Consider the following 21,948-nt stretch of genomic DNA (forward strand, 5'->3'; position numbering starts at 1 on the left):
GGTTTTTCTCTCTTCCCTAGCCGGCTGGGAGCTGCTGCTGTGTTCTATCACCACAATGCCCTCTGGTATGAAAAAGGCAGAACTGCAGTAACATTTCAGCAGAAGCTTTCTTTTGTGCAAAAAAATTAGAAGTATGCCTAGCTAATTAATTATGCACATGCTCAGAATTCCCCCAAAAGTATTCTGGAGCTGACAGTTGATAGTCTCAGGCCTTGTTGCTCGAACAGACGGCATCCTCCAAAAGTAACTGCAACCTGCTTTTCAAAAAGAGAGCAACTCAAGTCATGGTCATCCCAGATGCTTTACATGCACAGAACACTGGGAAAGGGTACTAAAGGTGCCCTCAGGTGGGGAAGAGGACTGTGCAGCTGACACTCCGGGCAGGACGCACAGTACCTCAGCACTTCATTCACTCCAGGCCAGAAAAACCGTCATAGGACTCGTGCCAGGGTCTTCTCTACCCCTAAATGCCCTCAAGAAGATGACTATGAGCAAGACTTAATACAGCATTCTAGTGTTTTTGAGGTACTGTACCTTCTGCCCCTGTACTGGTGCAACCCGGTATAAGAGATTCTTCTTCATTATGACGTAGGGTGCTGGTCTCTGGGTCTTCCCTTCCATGGGGACCCCACCTATTTCAGTCACCTCCTTCCTAATGTTGTCGTACCTTGGGTCTTCAACCTGGTCCCGTCCAAAATTTCCTCTCCCGGGGCTAATCTGCCCAAGATCTAGGGGCCCAGTCTCTGTTGCCACTACTGGTTCAGAAGTGCTAGGGTGGGGGTCAGACTCGGGTGCTTCTCCCTCCTGGGTGGCCTCCTTTTCAGCTGCTTGGGTCCGCCTACCTACGAGAGCGACCCTCTGGCTTTGAGTCAGTATTCGGGTTTCCAAGGTTTAGGTGCCCTCCTTTCCCTTTTCGACTTTCTACCCTGTCTGGGAATGGAAAATAAATCTGGGGATATTTCAGAGAAGACTGGGAGTTGACAGTCTACTGTGGATGCCTCACTAACTTCAGGGTTCCCATCTGCCTCCAGTCCTCCTACTGGGAGTAAGTTTCCAAACCCTGGGTAGTCCCTCCCTATGAGCACCAGGTATGGGAGTTTAGGGACTACACCTGCAGCTACCTCAGTAGCATTCCCCTGAATCTCAAGTTTTACTGGGATGGTGGGGTAATAACCAACTGTCCCATGGACGCATGTTATCCCTGTACGCTTAGCCTGCAGCAGCTGACTACACTTGGTGAGCTTCCCCGAGACAAGCGTGATAGCATCCTCCGAATCAACCAGTGCCGTGGTCTCTACCTCATTTAGTTTCACTCGTCTGGTGTACATATGTGGGGTTAGTGAGACTCCCACAAGGTGGATTAGGAAGCATGGGTCTGTCCAGTTCCCCAGGTTACACTGCATCGGCTCCTCAGCACTGGGATACTGTGAGTTACATGTCCCAACTTCCCGCAGGCTTAACATCTGTATGGAACCCTAGGCATTCCCCGGTCTCTTGGTTTGAGCAATCTAACATCATGATCCTCTTCTCTCTCCATACTCCAACTCTTTGTGGTCTCTGGTGGGCCTTCAGCCCCTCTCTTTTTCCACCTGGGCCCTCCTGGTGGCCCAGTCACCTGAGCTCTAGGGTTTGGTGCTGCTAGTTTAACCCGAGGTGCCTCTTCCTTAACTTGTCAGGTCAGCTCCCTCACCGTCCTTTGCCTCTCTACCAGTGCAACAACCTCATCATAGGTGGAGGGTTCATTCTGGCTTACCCAGGCATGAAGGTCTGGCGGTAGTCCCCTCATGTATCGGTCGATGACCAGAACCTCTAGTATCTCTTCGTCTGGACTCCGTTAGCAACCACTTTCGTGCGAGATGGATGAGGTCATGCAATTGGGACCACGGGGTTTTGTTTTCCTGGTACCTCCACTCGTGATACCGTTGGGCCAACACTGTGGTCATTACCCCAGATCTGGCCAGGATCTCTGCTTTCAGCTGGGAGTAGTCTGCTGCACCCTCTTCAGACAGATCATAGTAGGCCTTCTGGACCTCCCCACACAGGAATGGGGCAAGGATGCCAGACCACTGATCGAGGCCAGGCCTTCCTTAGGGCTGTCCTCTCAAAGACCAGAAGGAATGCTTCTACATCATCCTCCTGCATCATTTTCTGCAGCCAATGGCTGGCCTGTATGATCTGCGTCCCAACATGGCCGCGGCTCAGCTCTGTAAGGGTCTTTACCTAGTTTACCAGTTCCCGCAACATAGCCCGGTCTTGAGAAGCCTGGTCCATCAGCAGGCGATTAGTCTCTTGCTGCAACCGCACTGCCTCCTGTTGGGCAGTTGCCAGGACACAGGTAGCCTCCTGCTGGGCCACCGTAGCTTGTATCAATGCCCGCACTAAGTCACCCATTGTGGTGAAAAAAAAAATAAACCCTCTCTGTTTTGTTTTATTTTTGAAATCACTCTCCTCCTGATGTGCTGTGCACACCAAATCCCACCACTGACACCAGTTGTGACAAAGTTCCTCCGCTACCTTGGTGGGTCCTGCACTTATTGGCAGATTTGCTCATCTCAGTGATCTTCTCCACAGTCTGGATCAACTCCTCCTGTGTCTGATCAGGAGTTGGGAGGTTTGGGGGGGCCCTCTACTTTGGGTTCCAGCCCAGGGCCCTGTGGATTGCAGCTGTCTATAGTGCCTCTTGTAACAGCTGCAGGACAGCTACAACTCCCTGGGCTACTTCCCCATGGCCTCCTCCAAACACCTTCTTTATCTTCACCACAGGACGTTCCTCCTGGTGTCTGATAACGCTTGTACTCCTTAGTCCTCCAGCAGCACACCCTCTCACTCTCAGCTCCTTGTGCCTCTTGCTCCCAGCTCCTCACACGCACTTCCTCTCCTCTGGCTTCTCCCCGCCTGACTGGAGTGAGCTCCTTTTTAAACCCAGGTGCCCTGATTAGCAGGCCTTAATTAGCTGCAGGTGATCTAATCAGCCTGTCTGCCTTAACTGGTTCTAGCAGGTTCCTGATTATTGTACTGCAGCCCCTGCTCTGGTCACTCAGGGAACAGAAACTACTCATCCAGTGACCAGTATATTTGTCCTCTATCAGACCTCACTGGTCTGGGTCTGTCACAATGGACGGAGTTTTACAAAAGACTGTCTGGAAAGAGTTGGTCCATCTGAGAGTTGCAGAGTATCCCTGTGACAACTACAGCACATGGAAATTGATATGAAGAAAGCAATTATGCATATTTGACTGTTTAATGCAGTAACTGTTTTGTCACCATACATGAATTCCTTCTACCTGGTCCTCTTCTCCCCTGGGCACATTGCATAGCTGTATTACTCCTCCTCTCCTTTGAGCATTCTTCGTCAACTAATGGTTCTAATTCTTGAGAGCAGCTCCAGTTTCTTTTCTTCCTCCTAGGTAGCAGTGACTCCCAACAGAGCCAGACACTAACCACCTCTGTTTTCCAACTGCTTTTGCAAAGCTCCAGAGTTTTCTCTGCAATAATTGAAACTGAAAATGGGGAGCATTAGCACCATTCTGCCAGTTGGCTCTCCACCAAACTGTTTAAGAACCGCTACACTATTATATTTTGAACCATTTATGATTAATAGTGTTTCCTCCTCTATTTTCAGACATCAATTCCAATATACAAGAGACCAACACCTTTTCCTGGTATCGGATTAGAGATAGTAGATGGCTATTCATTTACTAATTATCTTCCCACCAATGCACAATTATTCCTGACTCCCTATATTAGTGTCGTGTCCAGTCTAGCTTTAAGTGTCCCAAAAGATGCAAATTTCATCACTTCCCTTAGGAGAATATTGGACAGCTTGATAATGCTCACAGTAAGTATATTCAAGGACAAAGATTCCTAAGTATTCCCCTTTCTTAACTGCACCCTATTAATCTTGCTAGACCTCACTATATTGTGATGAATCTGCTGAGTGTTAATAGATCAGAGGATAGAGTGTTATGTCCACTACGGGAGAATCTGCTGCAGCTCTTATGGCTCCTGAATGAAGGGTGATAGGTCAATCTAGAGAAGAAGATCCCATGGCAGTTGGGAGGACAGCTGCAAAACTTTAAAAAGCCAACTCCTAAGCGACAAGAGGAGCTAGTGAACAGGAGCAGCTAACAGGGGAGTTTTGTGGGAGAATGAGAGGGGGGAAAGAGGGGCTAGAATAGCTATACTTAACCTTCTTTAAAAACTTAATGCCAAAAACACCCATTGATAAAAACAAAAAACTTCAACAAAGCAATGAGCTGCAGAAGTAAAAAGAGAATGCAGGCAAAAGTCCAGCAACAGAGTGGGTGCTATCCAGTTTATTGCACCAGTGTAGCGTGTATGATTACCTGCCATATGGGCAGGTGGCATATGTGTGCATTCAGTGTAGGAAGCTCCGGACCCTCACAGACCGTGTACGGGCTTTGGAGATTGGAGTGGCTGAAACAGAGGAACTAAGGGAGACAGAGGTACATAGATGAGACTTTCCATCCCCAGAAGAATGGTTCCATCCCCAGTCTGACATCCTCTGTGCTTTTGAGGAGGAAGAAAGTCTCAGGGAAAAAGAACACCCAACTGGAGCAGAGGGAAACAATCCTATAGTTGGGACTCTCCTTCCAGATGATGTTGTGGTATCCTCTCGCACTGAGGATACCTCTCCAGGGGAGCGAACTCCAGTTATCGGGAAGAGATAGGTAATAGTCTTTGAGGGAATTTGATCATTAGCAACATAGATAGCCGGGTGTGCAAAGACCAGGAGAACTGCATGGTGACTTGCCTGCCTGGCGCGAAGGTTGGGATTCTCTTGAAACATCTAGACTTATGTGTACTGCTGGAGAGGAGCCGATGGTTGTGGTACATGTAGGTGCCAATGACATAAGGAAGGATAGGAGAAAGGTCCAGGAGGCCAAATTTAGGGTGCTAGGTAAGAGACGGAAGTCCAGAGCCTCCATGATAGCATTCTCTGAAATGCTTCCAGTTCCACATGCAGGGCCAGTTAGATAGGTAGAACAGCAGGGTCTCAATGCATGGATGAAACAATGGTGTAGGGAAAAGGGGTTTAGATTTATTAGGAACTGGGGAAACTTCAGCCTATACGGGAAGGATGGACTCCATCTAAACCAAAATGGAACCAGATTGCTGACACTTAAAGTTTAAAAGGTCACAGCAGTTTTTAAACTAAGAGCTGGAGGAAATCGAACAGGTATGGAGGAGCACATGGTTCAGACAGAGACATCTCTTAGGGGAGGATGTATTAATGGAGATTCTCTATGTCCTAATAAGGAGGAGAGGATGGACAATGATAAAATACAGGTAGGAACTGATGAGAAATAGTCAAATGAAAAAGAGGCCTATTCAATTACTTCATGTAATGGCAGACAGCTAAAAAGTTTTTAAAGTGCTTATATACAAATGCTAGAAGTCTACATAACAAGATGTGTGAACTACAGTGCCACATATTAATGAGGATATTGATAAAACAGGCATCACAGAAGCTTGGTGGAATGAGGATAATCAGTGGGACACAGTAGTGCCAGGGTACAAAATATATCAGAAGGTCAGAACAAGTTGTGCTGGTGGAGGACTGACACTAGATGTACAAAAAAAAAAAATCATAGAATCATATGAAGTAAAAATCTTAAATGAACCCAACTATACCATAGAATCTTTATGGATAGTAATTCCATACTCTAATAAGAATATAGCAGTAAGGATGTATTACCAACCACCTGCACAGGATGGGGACAGCGACTGTGAAATGCGCAGGGAAATTAGAGAAGCTATAAAAATAAAAAAACTCAATAATAATGAGGGATTTCAACGATCCCCACATTGACTGGGTACATGTCACCTCAGGACAGGATGCAGAGATTAAGGTTCTTGACATCTTAAATGACTGCTTTTTGGAGCAGCTAGTCCTGGAACCCACGAGAGGAGAGGCAATTCTTGATTTAATCTTGAGTGCAGCACAGGATCTGGTCCAAGAAGTGATTATAGCTGGACCACTTGGTAATAACAACCATAATACAACTAAATTTAACATCCCTGTGGTGGGGAAACCACCACAACAGTCCAACACTGTAGCATTTAATTTCAGAAAGGGGGACTACACAAAAATGAGGAAGTTAAACAAATTTAAAAGGCACAGTGTCATAAGAACATAAGAACAGCCGTACCGGGTCAGACCAAAGGTCCATCTAGCCCAGTATCTGTCTACCGACAGTGGCCAATGCCAGGTGCCCCAGAGGGAGTGAACCTAACAGGCAATGATCAAGTGATCTCTCTCCTGCCATCCATCTCCACCCTCTGATGAACAGAGGCTAGGGACACCATTCTTTACCTTTCCTGGCTAATAGTCACCATGAATTTATCCAGTTCCCTTTTAAACAATGTTATAGTCCCAGCCTTCACAACCTCCTCAGGTAAGGAGTTCCACAAATTGACTGTGCACTGTGTGAAGAAGAACTTCCTTTTATTTGTTTTAAACCTGCTACCTACTAATTTCATTTGGTGACCCCTAACTCTTGTATTATGGGAATAAGTAAATAACTTTTCCTTATCCACTTTCTCAACATCACTCATGATTTTATATACCTCTATCATATCCCTCCTTAGTCTCCTCTTTTCCAAGCTGAAGAGGCCTAGCCTCTTTAATCTTTCCTCGTATGGGACCCTCTCCAAACCCCTAATCATTTTAGTTGCCCTTCTCTGAACCTTTTCTAGTGCTAGAATATCTTTTTTGAGATGATGAGACCACATCTGTACACAGTATTCGAGATGTGGGCGTACCATCGATTTATATAAGGGCAATAAGATATTCCCAGTCTTATTCTCTATCCCCTTTTTAATGATTCCTAACATCTTGTTTGCTTTTTTGACCGCCTCTGCACACTGCGTGGACATCTTCAGAGAACTATCTACGATGACGCCAAGATCTTTTTCCTGACTCGTTGCAGCTAAATTAGCCCCCATCATATTGTATGTATAGTTGGGGTTATTTTTTCCAATGTGCATTACTTTACATTTATCCACATTAAACTTCATTTGCCATTTTATTGCACAATCACTTATTTTTGTGAGATCTTTCGGAAGTTCTTCACAATCTGCTTTGGTCTTAACTATCTTGAGTAGTTTAGTATCATCTGCAAACTTTGCCACCTCACTATTTACCCATTTCTCTAGATCATTTATGAATAAATTGAATACGATTGATCCTAGGACTGACCCCTAGGGAACACCACTAGTTACCCCTCTCCATTCTGAGAATTTACGATTAATTCCTACCCTTTCTTCCCTGTCTTTTAGTCAGTTCTCAACCCATGAAAAGACCTTCCCTCTTATCCCATGACAGCTTAATTTATGTAAGAGCCTTTGGTGAGGGACCTTGTCAAAGGCATTCCAGAAATCTAAGTACACTTTGCCCACTGGATCCCCTTTGTCCACATGTTTGTTGACCCCTTCAAAGAACTCTAACAGATTAGTAAGACATGATTTCCCTTTACAGAAACCATGTTGACTATTGCTCAACAGTTTGTGTTTTTCTATGTGTCTGACAATTTTATTCTTAACTATTATTTTGACTAATTTGCCCGGTACCGACGTTAGACTTACGGGTCTGTAATTGCTGGGACCACCTCTGGAGCACTTTTTAAATATTGGCGTTACATTAGCTAACTTCCAGTCATTGGGCACCGAAGCCGATTAAAAGGACAGGTTACAAACCTTAGTTAATAGTTCCGCAACTTCATATTTGTCAAAAAGTGAAATCCTTACAAGCTGCATGGAAACTTTTTAAAGACACCATAATAGACGTTCAAGTTAAATGTATACCCCAAATTAAAAAAACATAGTAAGAAAACTGAAAAAGTGCCACCATGGCTAAACAACGAAGTAAAAGAAGCCGTGAGAGACAAAATGGCATCCTTTAAAAAGTGGAAGTTAAATCCTAGAGAGGAAAATAGAAAGGAGCATAAACTCTGACAAATGAATTAAAAAAAAATGTAATTAGGCAGGCCAAAAAAGAATTTGAAGAACAGTAAGCCAAAGACTCAAAAGGTAATAAAAGTACATCAGAAGCAGGAAGCCTGCTAAACATCCACTGGGGCCACTGGACAATCAAGATGCTAAAGGAGCTCTTAAGAACAATAAGGCAGTTGCTGAGAAATTGAGGGCTTGGCTACACTGGAGAGTTGCAGCGCTGGTGGTGGCTTTACGGCACTGCAACTCACTCACCGTCCACACTTGCAAGGCACATACAGCTCTGTATCTCCCTGGCTACAGCGCTGGCTGTACTCCACCTCGGCCTGGGGAATAACGACTGCAGCGCTGGTGATGCAGCACTGCTCTGCCAGTGTGGCCACCAAAAGCGCTGTTATTGGCCTCCAGAGGTATTCAGAGGTATCCCAGAATGCCTGTTCAGCCACTCTGCTCATCAGTTCGAACTCTACTGCCCTGGCCTTAGGTGACCCCGCCCTTTAAATGTCCCAGGAATTTTAAAAATCCCCTTCCTGTTTGCTCAGACAGGTGTGGAGTGCAATCAGTGAATCTTTCCAGGTGACCATGCCTCCACGCGACAAATGAGCCCCAGCATGGGGCAATGGCGAGTTGCTGGACCTCATCAGTGTTTGCGTGGAGGAAGCTGTACAGTCCCAGCTGTGCTCCAGCCGTAGAAATTACGATACCTATGGGCAGATATCAAGGGCCATGCTGGAAAGGGGCCATGACTGGGACGCGCTGCAGTGCAGGGTTAAAGTGAAGGAGATGCGGACTGCCTATTGCAAAGCCTGCGAGGGAAACCGCTGCTCCGGCGCTGCCCCCACGACTTGCCGTTTTTACAAAAAGCTGGATGCAATACTTGGGGGTGACCCCACCACCAATCCAAGGACCACGATGGACACTTCAGAGTGGGGGGAGGAGGAAACCAAGAGTGAGGGTACTGGGGTTGGGGGGAGACACCCTGGAGTCCCAGGAGGCATGCAGCCAGGAGCTCTTCTCAAGCTAGGAGGAAGGTAGCCAGTCGCAGCAGCCGGTACTCGGTGGAGAACAAACAGAGAAGCGGATTCCCAGTAAGGTGCTTTTATTTTCAGGATGGAAATTTTTCAGGAGAGGAAGGAGGGTTCTGCAAGCATGCCTAGATGTGGAATAGCGCATTGATGTGATCTATCACGTCACGGTAATCAGCCTCGGTAATCTCTTCAAAAGTTTCAGCCAGAACGTGGGCAATGCGCTTGCGCAAGTTTATTGGGAGAGCCATTGTGGTCCTTGTCCTAGTCAGGCTAACGTGTCCACACCACTGTGCCGGGAGGGGTTGGGGGACCATTGCAAGAAACAGGCAAGCAGCATAGGGGCCAGGGTGGAATCCACATTGCTGTAGAAGACTCTCCCGCTCTTCCCAGGTGATCCGCAGCAGCAAGGTATCTTCCAAGATCAACTCCGGTGGAAAATGTTGGGAGAGCGTTCAGTGTAGGTGCCCCCTGCAGCTGTTTGCTTTCCCCAACACACAGAAACCCCGAGGACAGTACAGCTCTGAAGCAATCAGTCCCCCTTACTCACCATTTCAGGGCTCCTGTGGGTTATGTGCACTCTCTTTGGTATGGGAAAATTATGCTAAAGTGAAGATAGTAAACTCCTTTATTGTGTGGGAATAACTGTCTGATATAAACAATGCTGCCTCTGTTAAGTGTTGCCTTTTTCGCCTTTCCACAAGCAACCTTGAGACTCGACTGCCCATGTTATCAACAGCTCAAAGACTCCAAAACCTCCAGAAGAAGCCACGAAAAAGCAAAGACGACATGCTGCAAGCAGTTATGGATCACTCTGTCACAGAGAATCAAAACTGCAGGACTGGAGGGAAAGGGAAAGCAGGATCCGCCAGAGAAATGCAGCGGCCAGGAAGAAAAGCACAAAGCAGCTGACAAGCATCCTGACACGTCAAGCGGACTCTATCCAGGCGCTCGTAGCCATGTAGGCAGAGCACTACCGTGCCGCGCCCCCTCCTCCTGCCCCATCCCAAAGCTCTTTCCCTTGTACCCCAACGTCAGCTCAAAACCCCCTTCCCCAGCATCCAGGTTCTTACCACCACTAGCTGCCTTCAACATCTGTACGTTCACCAACCAGTCCTGAGAACTACGACCCTTATCCTCCGCACTCAACCCCCATCACCATGCAGTACAGGCATCCTGAAGTACAGCAGTCATTGCACAGCACTCCAGACAGGACATATTCAAACCTGTGACTGTACAGTTCCCCACTCCACCCCCCTGCCCTTTTAGGTTCCCAAAATGTTGTGTGTCTGTCAATAAAGTTATTTTCTTTTCAATAAATGAATTCTTGGCTTTGAAAACAGTCTTTATTATTGCAGAAAGTCAAAGATACCGTAACCCAGGAAAGAAACAGGCACTGCAAATCAGCTTAGGGAACACAGATTCCTACTAACACTGTAACCACTGCACTTCACTCCCGTGCAAGACACCAAACATTACTGTTGGTTTTCAGCCTCAAAATTCCACCCTCAAGGCATCCCTAATCCTTGCAGCCCTGTGCTGGGCCTCTCTAGTAGCCTTGCTCTCTGGCTGTGCAAATTCAGCCTCCAAGCACTGAACCTCAGAGGTCCATGCCTGACTGATTCTTTCACCCTTCCCTTCACAAATATTATGGAGGGTACAGCACGCGGATATAACCGCAGGGATGCTGCTTTCCCCCAAGTCTAGCTTCCCATACAGAGATCGCCAGCGTCACTTTAAACAGCCAAAAGCACACTCCACGGTCATTCGGCACCGGCTCAGCCTGTAGTTGAATCGGTTCTTGCTCCTGTCAAGCTTCCCTGTATACTGTTTCATGAGCCAAGGCATTAATGGGTAAGCGAGGTCTCCAAGGATCACAATGGGCATTTCGATGTTCCCTACTGTGATCTTCCGGTCTGGGAAAAAAGTCCCTGCCTGCAGCTTCCTGAACAGAACAGTGTTCTGAAAGATGCGTGCATCATGCACCTTTCCAGGCCAGCCTGTGTTAATGTCAATGAAATGCCCACGGTGATCCACAAGCGCCTGGAGAGCCACAGAGAAATACCCCTTCCGATTAACGTACTCGGATGGTAGGTGGGGTGGTGCCAGAATAGGAATGTGTGTCCCATCTATCGCCCCTCCACAGTTAGGGAAACCCATTTGTGCAAAGCCATCCACAATGTCCTGCACGTTCCCCAGAGTCATGATTCTTCTTAGCAGGATACGATTAATGGCCCTGCACACTTGCATCAAAACGGTCGACTTTCCCACTCCAAACTGGTTCCCGACCAATCAGTAGCGTTCTGGAGTTGCCAACTTCCAGATTGCAATAGCCACCTGCTTCTCCACAGGCAGGGCAGCTCTCAATCTCGTGTCCTTGCGCTGCAGGGTGGGGGTGAGCTCCTCACACAGTCCCATGAAAGTGGCTTTTCTCATCTGAAAGTTCTGCAGCTACTGCTCGTCATCCCAGACTTCCATGACGGTATGATCCCATCACTCAGTGCTTGTTTCCCGACCCTAAAAGCGGTGTTCCACAGTGCTGAGCATTTCCGTGAATGCCAGAAGCAATTTAGAATCATATGTGTCAGGCACTCACTATCATCGTCGTACTCATCACCACTTTGGATCTTAAGGAATAGCTCAACTGCCAAACGTGATGTGCTGGCAAGACTCGTCAGCATACTCCTCAGCAGTTCGGGCTCCATTTCCCACAGAAATCGCACTGCACAGAAACTGTTGAGAGAGTCAAGATGGCGCCAAATGTAGACGGAAAAACAGGGGTTGCTGGGATGTGAAGCGATGCATCACGGACCGCTGGGACAGGACGCAGAATGACCCGCACCCTCCGCCCCCTTCCCACAACCCACAGCGCCAAAATGGGACGAGGTGCTCTGTGGGATAGCTGTCCATAATGCACCAAGCCCAACACCGCTGTAAATGCTGCAAATGTGGCCACACTGCAGCACTGGTAGCTGTCAGGGTGGCCACACTCCAGTGCTTTCCCTACACAGCTGTACGAAGACAGCTGTAACTCCCAGCGCTGCACACCTGCAAGTGTAGCCAAACCCTAAATTAATTAAGTGCAGCGGTCTTCACGGCTGAGGATGTGAGGAAATTCCCAAATCTGAGCCAATCTTTTTAGGTGACAAATCTGAGAAACTGTCACAGATTGAAGTGTCACAAGAGAAGGTTTAGGAACAAACTGATAAACTAAAAAGTAATAAGTGATCAGGACTGGATAGTATTTACCAAAGAGTTCTGAAGGAACTCAACTGTAGTTTGTAACCTATCATTTAAATCAGCTTCTGTACCAAATGACTGGAGGATACCTAATATGATGCCAATTTTTAAAAAAGGCTTCCGAGGCGATCCCAGCAATTACAGGCCGGTAACCCTGACTTCAGTACCAGGCAAACTGGTTGGAACTATAGTAAAGAACAGAATCGTCAAGACACATAGATGAACATAATTTGGTGGGGAAGAGTCAACATGTTTTTTGTAACGGGAAATCATGCCTCAACAATTTACTAGAATTCTTGAACAGGGGTCAGCAAGCATGTGGACAAGGGGGAGCCAGTGGATATAGAGTACTTAGATTTTTCCAAAAGCCTCTGACAAGGTCCCTCACCAAAGGCTCTTAAGATAGGAGGGAAGGTCCTCTCATGGATTGGTAACTGGTTAAAAGATAGGAAACAAAAGGTAGGAATGAATGGTCAGTTTTCAGAATGGAGAGAGGTAAATAGTGGTATCCCCCAGTGGTCTGTACTGGGACCAGTCCTATTTAATATTTATTTCATAAATCATCTGGAGAAAGAGGTAAACAGTAAGGTGGCAAAATTTGCAGATGATACAAAGCTATTCAAGATAGATACTCAAGCAGATTGCAAAGAGCTACAAAAGGATCTCACAAAACTGGGTCACTTGGCAACAAAATGACAGATGAAATTCAATGTTGATAAATGCAAAGTAATACACATTGGAAAACAATCCCAACTATACATATAAAATTATGTGCATCTAAATTAGCTGTTACCACTCAAGAAAGATTTTGAATTAATTGTGGATAGATCTCCGAAAACACACATTCAATGTGCAGTGGAAGTAAAAAAAAGCAACAGAATGCTGGGAATTCTTAAACAGAAAATATCACATTGCCTCTATATAAATCCATGATACGTTCACATTTCAAACACTGTGTGCAGACGCCGTTGCCCTATCTCAAAAAAAAAAAAAAACAACCATATTGACTTGGAAAAGGGCAACAAAAATTATTAGCAGTATGGAACGGCTTCCATATGAGAAGAAAAATAAAATTGGGACTTTTCAGCTTGGAAAAGAGACGACAAGGGAGGATATGACAGAGGTCTATAAAACCATGACTGGCATGGAGAAAGTAAACAAGGAATTGTTATTTACTCCCTCTCATAACACACGGACTAGGCAGCAGGTTTAAAACAAACAACACTAAGTATTTTTTCCACACAACACAGAGTGAACTTGTGGAACTCCTTACCAGAGGATGTTGTGAAGCCAAGACTATAACTGGGTTCACAAAGAACTAGGTAAGTTCATGGAGGATAGGTCCATCAATGGCTATTAGCCAGGATGGGCAGGGACAGAGTCCCTAGCCTCCGTTTTGCCAGAAGTTGGGACTGGACAACAAGGGATGCATCACTTGACGATTACCTGTTCTGTTCTTCCCTCTGGGGCACCTGGCACAGGCCGCTGTCAGAAGACAGGATACTGGGCTAGACAGACCTTTGGTCTGACCCAATATGGCTGTTCTTAAGTTCTAAAGTGACAGTAACAAAGACAGTCAGCCATTAAAAACAGAAGTGGTGACTGAGCTGAGGTTTCTGGGATTCCCCAAGCATGGCTGGGTCTAATTTGGTTTAAGATCAAAAGGACTCATGGGAGTAAGGTAGATGAGAACATGTACACATTGTTTAAAAAAAAAAGTTACACCATATGCAACTCTGGGACCTCAATTCCTCTCATCAGAAACTGACCTGCTGCAAGACCCTCAGAACTGATCACTGCTTAAGTAAAGGGAAATCATACTATCCTATCTCCAAGCTACAAACACACCTCAAACATCATGGTCTTTGCTCCCTCTCTATTGTCAATGAGCCAGGCTACACATTTTTAATCTCTTAACCTTCCCTAGCAAGTTATTCCTTCCACCCCTTAAACAACTTTCAGTTCAAAGAAGAGATGACAACCAATCAATTTCAAGTCCTTTAGTACTGAGTATGTCCTTTGGTCTTTCAGTAAATGAGTCCAGTTACTCTCTGTATAGCTCTGTTGATTACCTTTCCAATCTATGTGATACCTCTGCTTCTTTAGCCAAAAGTGACACTGGTCATTTTCACTGCCAGATCGTTCTGGAATTTCATAACTGAGCTGTTCTCTATCTTTACTCCTACATCTCTTTGAGCATTACAGATTTCAAGGTTTCTCCCTCCTATTGAATATTTGTGTTCTGATTATTTTCCTCATAAATATTAGCCTGTATTTTTTTTTTTTATTAATTTGGATTCGCCCACCTATGTTTTTAACTCGCTCTACACTCCTTTGCATTATTTCTCTCTCCTCACTGGTGTTTTCAACTCTTCTATATTTAATATTAATTATGATGTCCTCTGTACTCCCTCTTCTTCAGAGAAGAGGTTATTTATGACTGGAGCTACCACAGACTTTGCAATAGCTTTTGAACATTACCCATTAGAAAAAAAATCCATTAGTACTTTCCCCAAACTCAATACTGTGCCATTTATCATTACTAGTTGTTCACAATCCTCTGGCCAATTTTCAGTCTACATGACACTACATCCATGTCACTAAAATTTTCAAATAAAGATTTTGGAAGATTTACCAAATGTTTTAGTAAAATCCAAATATTATTTCTTTAATCCCTCTGTTTAGCTATTAATTTTGAAATTTTTTAAGAAAAGGAATAGATTTTGTTTGGAAAGAAATATTCTTTATACATTTATACTGCTTACTGTTCAGTGTAAATTATCCAGTAAGGTCCCACTCCTTCAGAATAATGCACATACTTAATTTTTTACACACATGAACAGTTCTACTCAAGTCTACAGGATTATGCACATACTTAAAGTTAAGCATGTTCAAGTCTTTGTAGGATCAAGGCCTAAAAAATAGGCATTTTTTTTCCCTCCTGTAATTTGTTCCATTATTTCACTAAGGACAGAAGTAAGGCTTTGAACAGTAATCATCAGGTTCACTCTTCTTTCCCTTTTTGAAAATTGGCAAAAAGCAATTAGTACCACACCAGTTGTCTACCACTAAACCAGGGGTTCTGAAACTGGTGGTTGGGACTCCTCAAGGGGTCACAAGATTATTACCGGGGGAGTCGCAAGCTGTCAGCCTCCACCCTACACCCCATTTTGCCTCCAGCATTTATAATGGTGTTAAATATTTAAATTAAAAACACTTTTTTATATGAGGGGTTGCACTCAGGGGCTTGCTACAGGTAAAGGATCACCAGTACAAAAGTTTGAGAACCACTACACAAAACTATACATTAAGTTTGCACGGTATCCTAATATTTTATGGTCCATATCAGCTGAACTGGATGACTGGCATACACTTTTATTCCCCCAAGTACTCTCCTTACATGACTTTCATCAATATTCATTAAGTTCTTCCTCATTTCCTAGTTTTCTAAATTCTTCCTCACACACTTTTGTTTTTGGTCAGCAAAACTTGCCAGTCAGGAACGTGAAAAAACCTACACCCCTGACCGACACACATTTTGCCAATAAAAGCACCAGTGTGAACAGTGCTATGTTGGCAGAAGATGCTCTCCTGCTAGTGTAGAGCACCTACATAGGAAACCTTGCAGCAGTACAGCTGTAAGGTCCGTAGTGTAGACATAGCCTAGGAGGGATTTAAACAAAAGGGCTTTAGTATCTGTCATTTTTAACCATCTTTTATTTCAAACTCTCAACGGGCCTACTTTCTTTTCTCTCACCACCCATAAGAGCTTTAGGTATCTTTAATACAATTCATTTCCTTTGTCTTTTCCTGGTAAGACTTCACTGACTGTTTTTCTATCTGGTTGCTGCCCTACTCATTGTGGGGGAGGGGGTAGTGGTTTTTAAACCACCTTGGAGCTCTACAATATTAATTCTTTAAACCAAGGATTACTTAAGTTCTGTCTCTCTTACTGTTTGGAAGGTTGCAACACCTTCTCATATCAAATATGCCGCAATCTAAAACCTTTTCTTAAAATGCTGTTTTTCTTAGTGGTTTTTTTTGGAAAATATGCAAAAAAATCTCAATATGCAAATCAGAATATCAGAGTACCTTACTAGCAATGTAACATGAAACTATGAAAGCCTAATGATATTAAATGAGGACTATTAGTGAACGAACAGAAGTTCATTTACATTTAAATATAAAGACAATTTTTCTGATAGTTACAGAGATATTAAAAAGGGAACTGTAAGAATAGATATCTCAAGAGATAGACCCCCTTTTATTAACCTAGAGGTGAGTGGTAGCGGTTTGAATTTGATGGATTATGTGGAAAAATCATAGTTGCCCTAGGCCAATTCCTATTGGCATTAACTAGGTTTATTTTGTCTGTCTCAGAAGAGAAGGGGAAAAAAAGAAGGACCCTCTCACCCTTAAACAGGGCTGAATTGTAGGGCAACATTGACAGTGGTGTTCCTGGTGCACCTGTTTTATCAACGAACAGAACTTAATGAAAGGTACTTGACTGACAAAACTTAGATTGAACAATAATTTCATTATTTGGGGTTTCTTTTAAAGCCCAGCACAACAGTGAAAAGCAGTTTTCATAATCTCTACAAGTAACACAAAATGCCTGCATCACAAATGCTTTTCAGCAAAATGGTGGCTTTTTGTTTTGTTGCACAGAACAAATGTCTGCAGATTCTCTCAAATCTTAAGCCTTTTTACAGTACAAGAGCTAATAATTCTATTCTAAACTTTTTATGTAAAAACAGTGACAGATGTACTGCACACTCTATTTTAAATAAGATACAAAAAGCAGGTCTTCATATCCCCTAATGCCATCTGTGGGATATATGGCCTGCTTTATTTTTATTAGCAAGAACATAGAAGTCTTCTATTACTCATACTTCCATATAATATGAAACAAATATACTTACATCTTTTGCCATGTTACCAATGCCTAGAAATCAAGGTGGTTAAATGCTTGATGCCCACAGAAGGAAACGGGAACAGTGATGTTATTTTCTAAAAAGAAAGTCAAGACAACACCAGCTATAATACTGAATTTCAGAAGACTGTACAATGTAATTTATTAACTACAAGCAGAAATTCCTCCACTTTAGAATGTGCTTGCAATATTTAAAAAGTTTCCTGGCATCATCAACTTACTCTCGGTGATCAGCCTCACAACCCCAACAGGGGAAGCTGTCACAATTCGCACCCTAGCTCCAGGGGCCTCCCCACCCCAAACATACACGGGGGAGCCCAGCAGGCGGCCTGCGCAGGCAGCCTAAGCCCACACTGGGCCGGTCACGGTCCAGCTGCGCCCTCTGCAACATTACCCGCCACCCCCCTCCCCCCAAGGCCAGGCCTCTGCATGGGAGTGGGGGCGCCCCTCCGTGCCGGACCTGTCAGCTTCACCAGATGCTAGGCCTCTGGGGCCAGCCCCCGCCAGCCCTCCGTACCCAGCAGCGGGCGCAGGCAGACGGGCCGCAGCCCCAACAGCGCCTCAGACCCCCGGGGCCCGCCAGCCCGCCCAAGCCGGCGCGGGGCCGCGCGAGGCACCGGGCTCGGCCGACTCAGGGGTCGGAGGCACCATCTTCTCCCCTCCCCCATTGGGGTATCCCCCCCCCAGGCAGATCCCGCGCCCCCTCCCCACGTCCCGCCCAACGCATCCTCCGGCGCAGCAGCACCTCCCACATGCCGAACGGTGCCTGCACCTGAGCAGCCGCCGGCGGACAGCACCCTCCCTCCGTCCCCCGCCCGCCCCCACAGCGCCGCTCTGCGGAGACACGGCGGGGGGTGCCGACTGCACATGTGCAGCTCACGGGCCTCCAATGCGGGGGGAAGGGGGCTCCTGGGCTGTCACTGGCCCCAGCCCCCATCGGGGGATCTCGCTCCCGCCCCCCCCCCGCACGTGTCAGTCTCACTCTTCCCTGTCCCCGCGTCCCTCCCTTCCAGCCCTCCCCGCTGTGTCCCTCCTGCCCCGCTCGCCGCACACCTGCGCAGGTTCCTCCCTCCCCTAGGAGGGCTCCCTGTGTGGGGGCGGGGGCGCAGCCGCCCCTCCCCGGCTCCGGCGCGCGGACGCGGCCCTAGAAATTTTTTTCCGTTGGTAGAAAAAAAAAAATTGAAACTTACACTTTTGTACGTCCCACTCGCGTGACGCTGCGCGCTGACGTCACAAGGTGTAACGTGCCTCGCACGGGACACACTCGGAGAGACCAGTGGTCCCTCCACCCGCCGTCCGTGAAAAGCGCATGCGCGGCTTTTTCGCGCCTATGGACTCCCCGCCCTCCTCTAGGAACAAGTGCGCGGGAAGCATGGGCGCGAGAGCGGGCGGTTAATCAGTGATACTGAGTAGTTGCGCTGTGGCACGTGGCGTTACTCGAGGGGGTGGCTCGGCCTGTGTAAACGCTGAGCTGCCTACTTCCCATCTCTGGGCGTCAAGCAAGGGAAGACAAGATCAAAACTGTACCATAACTCGCCTCTGCCGATTATGGCTGGGTTGGGGCACTCAGTCCATGTCCCCTTCACCCCTTGCTGCAGGCCATGGGCACCTTTCCCAGGTGCTGGGTCTTCAGTGTCTTAGCAGGGCCTAGCCTCAGATTCACTAGCAGAACATTTCCCTTCTGTTGTCATAAGGATATTGCTGGGCTCACTAATGGCAGCGCTCACTGTCAAAACAAATCATGAGGGTGTTGGCTCATGTACAGGCTCTGCACCCATTGCAACAGCATTTTAGTAACCAGCCCTAGCCAACCTCTGAATAATGCTTCCTCCTCACTCACTGCCTTACCATTATCAGGGCAGGGGCTCTTAGAATGCCACATTTAAACATGTAATATTAAAGTAGTTTAATTAGAGGGCAAATATATTCCTCTGCAAGCTCTGCTGGTTGAAGCAGACACATTGAGATACTGCACTTATGACAGAATTGTACAGCATAGTAAGTTTTATAGCATGGTGTGTGGTCTTTTAAAATTCCATTTTGTTCTCCACCATGCTAGGTTTTTTAAATTTAGAGAATGATAATTTCATCAGGATACACTACTATGACATTTTTGCAAAATGGAACATCCTTTGAATCTTCAAATCTAGAAGGATGAAACAGTGACTGTAGAAAAGTAAGCTTGTACACAAAACTGCTTTCAGAAATGTAAAAATAAGGCATTAGTGCAAAGGCTTTTATCTGAAAAGTGTTTTAGGTTTTTGTGCAAGAGGAAGACAGCTATTATTTAAGCAGCAAGTGACAGCTTAAAAGCAAAGAGGAAAAAATATGCTAGAGATTATTTTTGGAATGAGAATAATTGGTGACTGATTTATTCCCTTACAAAGAAAGAATAGGTAAGGACAAAAATATTTTGTGATAACATCTGTGCAGACCAGGAAAAGAGACCTAGCTCTAGAGGCTTTTAAACCACTGAGAGCAGCAGTAGTAAGATGGAGCACGAAACAGGTCTACTACCAGCTATGGCATGCCAGCCTGCTTCTCTCCAAATGTTTGAGTCAGTTCTTTCTTGATCACAATCAGCAAAGCAGCACCATTTGGAGAAAAGATTTCTTTGTTGCTCAAATTCTTCTGTTGCAGGGATTCTCAAACTTCATTGCACCACGACCCCCTTCTGACAACAAACATTATTACACAACCACAGAAGAGGGGGACTGAAGCCTGAGCCCCACCACCCCTGGCGGTGGGAGGGGTTGGGGGGCAAAGCCCAAGGGCTTCAGCCCTAGGCAGGGGTCCTGCAACCTAGCCCTGACACCCAGGGTTGAAGCCTGAGGTTCAGATCGGGCTTTGGGTTTGGCTCCAGGCCTCAGCAACTCTAAGCCAGCCCTGGCAACCCCATTGAAATGAGATCCCGATCCACTTTGGGGTCCCGACCCACAGTCTCAGAACTGCTGTTCTGTTGACACTTGTTATGTAACCTTACCATATTAGTCATACCTTCGAGGCAGTCCAATGCAGTTGCATAAAGTACTTGTGAGGTAATTGGATGAACTATTCTAGTGTGCGCTGAGGAGGTTTGGCACTTGTTTTTCTGTTGTGCTTTATGTCTGCTGCGGTGTTTAGGCAATGCTTTTTTTTTTCCTCTGAATTCTCCAGCTCCCATGCTTTGGCATGTCCACACCTGGGTGGGTTTTTCTTTATCACTATGGTATCTGCCCCAGAGCAGAGCAAGTCTTGACTGTTTCTCAGCACACTAATGCCTAACTCAGAATGCTCCTGTACTTTGCATTTCTCAGGTATTTTGGAGCATCAGCACCTGGTTGGTGTTCATGGTTCCAGAAATCTTTTAGTGTTGGTTTTTTCTATGCTTTGCTACTCGATTTTCTTTCAAGTATGTTTGTCAGTGTGGCAAAACTATGTACAAAATAGCCTCTTTTCTTTGCATCATCTACCTCAAGAGTTGACCACAATATGCAGAAATGCTTGATTTGCCGGCGGAATGATGTCACCTCATGCACTGAAGAAATATCCTAACTTGTGGCATTCCAGTTAGACTCTGAAAGTCTGAGTGAGGCAGGCACAGATTGCTCCAAAAGGTAAGAACTTGAAAATAAATTCTATGTCAGCAAAGGATATTGAGCTCTCAAATTCAGTTCTCACCCATGTAAGAGCAGATCAAGCTCCCTACCCCCAATTAACCCAGTGGGGCAGCTTCATCACTGAAGTACTCTGTGCCAACATCAGCGAAGTCAATGACTCTGCCAAGCAACAGTTCCTTAGCACTCAAAGACAATGATGTGGCTCTACAGCTAATTGGATAAAGTAGACCTTCCAAACAAGAGGCTGAAGTAAAAAGGACCCCAGTGTAGCTGGCACGGGTGGCTCCAGGCACCAGCGCAGCAAGCGTGTGCCTGGGGCGGCAAGCTGGGGCGGCGTACTGGTCATCATGAGGGCGGAAGTCAGGGAGCCTTCGGCGGCGTTTCTGCGGGAGGTCCACCGATCCCACAGGACCAGCAGATCACCCGTAGAACCACCGCAGAATCCACATGACCAGCGGACCTCCTGCAGAAACGCCGCCGAAGGCTCCCTAACTGCCATGCTTGAGGTGGCAAAAAACATAGAGCCGCCCCTGGCAGCTGGAAGCATTTTTTTTCATAGGTGGATTCATCTGATGCCAAATAGATCTCCACAGAGGAGAAGCACCAAAGCAGTGCCCCACAGAGGACAATCCTATTTTCTATAATAGGTGGCATGGTGAACCCCCACTTTGCAGAGGAAAGCCCGCCGGCTCCCCCTACACACACATACACGCTGGAGCCCCGAAACCCTCCTTTCACCCTGTAAAAGGAGAAGCCCTGACTCATCATTATGTGTCTTGAGAAAAAAAGATTGTAAGTACACCTCTACCTCAATATAACGCTGTCCTCGGGAGCCAAAAAATCTTATCGCGTTTGTCATAAACAGATAAGTAAGAGTTAATAGAACAGAAGTACTTCATATCTCTTTTGCCTGTAAAGGGTTAACAAGATCTGTGAGCCTGGCTGTCACTTGACCAGAGGACCAATCAGGGGACAGGATACTTTCAAATCTTGAGGGAGGGAAGTTTGTGTGTGCTGTTAGAATTTGGTTGTTGTTCACTCTGGGGGCTCAGAGGGACCAGAAGTGCAACCAGGTTTCTCTCCAATCTCCCTGATGCAGGTTCTTATAGATTCAGAATAGTAAGTACTAGGTAGATAAAACGAGTTAGGCTTATGTTTGTATTCTTTATTTGCAAAT

The 21,948-nt window shown here is 45.9% G+C and overlaps 1 protein-coding gene across 9 annotated transcripts in view; it reads right to left on the minus strand.

The window, feature by feature from the left end:
• The window catches only part of TFDP1 (transcription factor Dp-1), a 141,750-nt gene extending 123,295 nt beyond the window's left edge, over positions 1–18,455 (minus strand). For 2 of the 9 annotated variants that reach the window (XR_007773909.1, XM_050949940.1), the window contains exons 1-2: positions 18,226–18,344; positions 17,162–17,249 (exon numbers count right to left, since the gene is read on the minus strand). Coding sequence is in view for 8 of the 9 variants with exons in the window: in XM_050949940.1 (XP_050805897.1) it covers positions 17,162–17,173 (12 nt within the window). In the remaining variant the exon portion in view is untranslated. The other 7 variants (XM_050949933.1, XM_050949880.1, XM_050949915.1 and 4 more) reach the window with 6 other exon arrangements.
• Between the last annotated feature and the right edge of the window lie 3,493 nt (positions 18,456–21,948).

Source organism: Gopherus flavomarginatus, chromosome 1 (genome assembly GCF_025201925.1).
Source record: "Gopherus flavomarginatus isolate rGopFla2 chromosome 1, rGopFla2.mat.asm, whole genome shotgun sequence".
In the NCBI taxonomy this organism is placed as follows: Eukaryota; Metazoa; Chordata; order Testudines; family Testudinidae; genus Gopherus; species Gopherus flavomarginatus.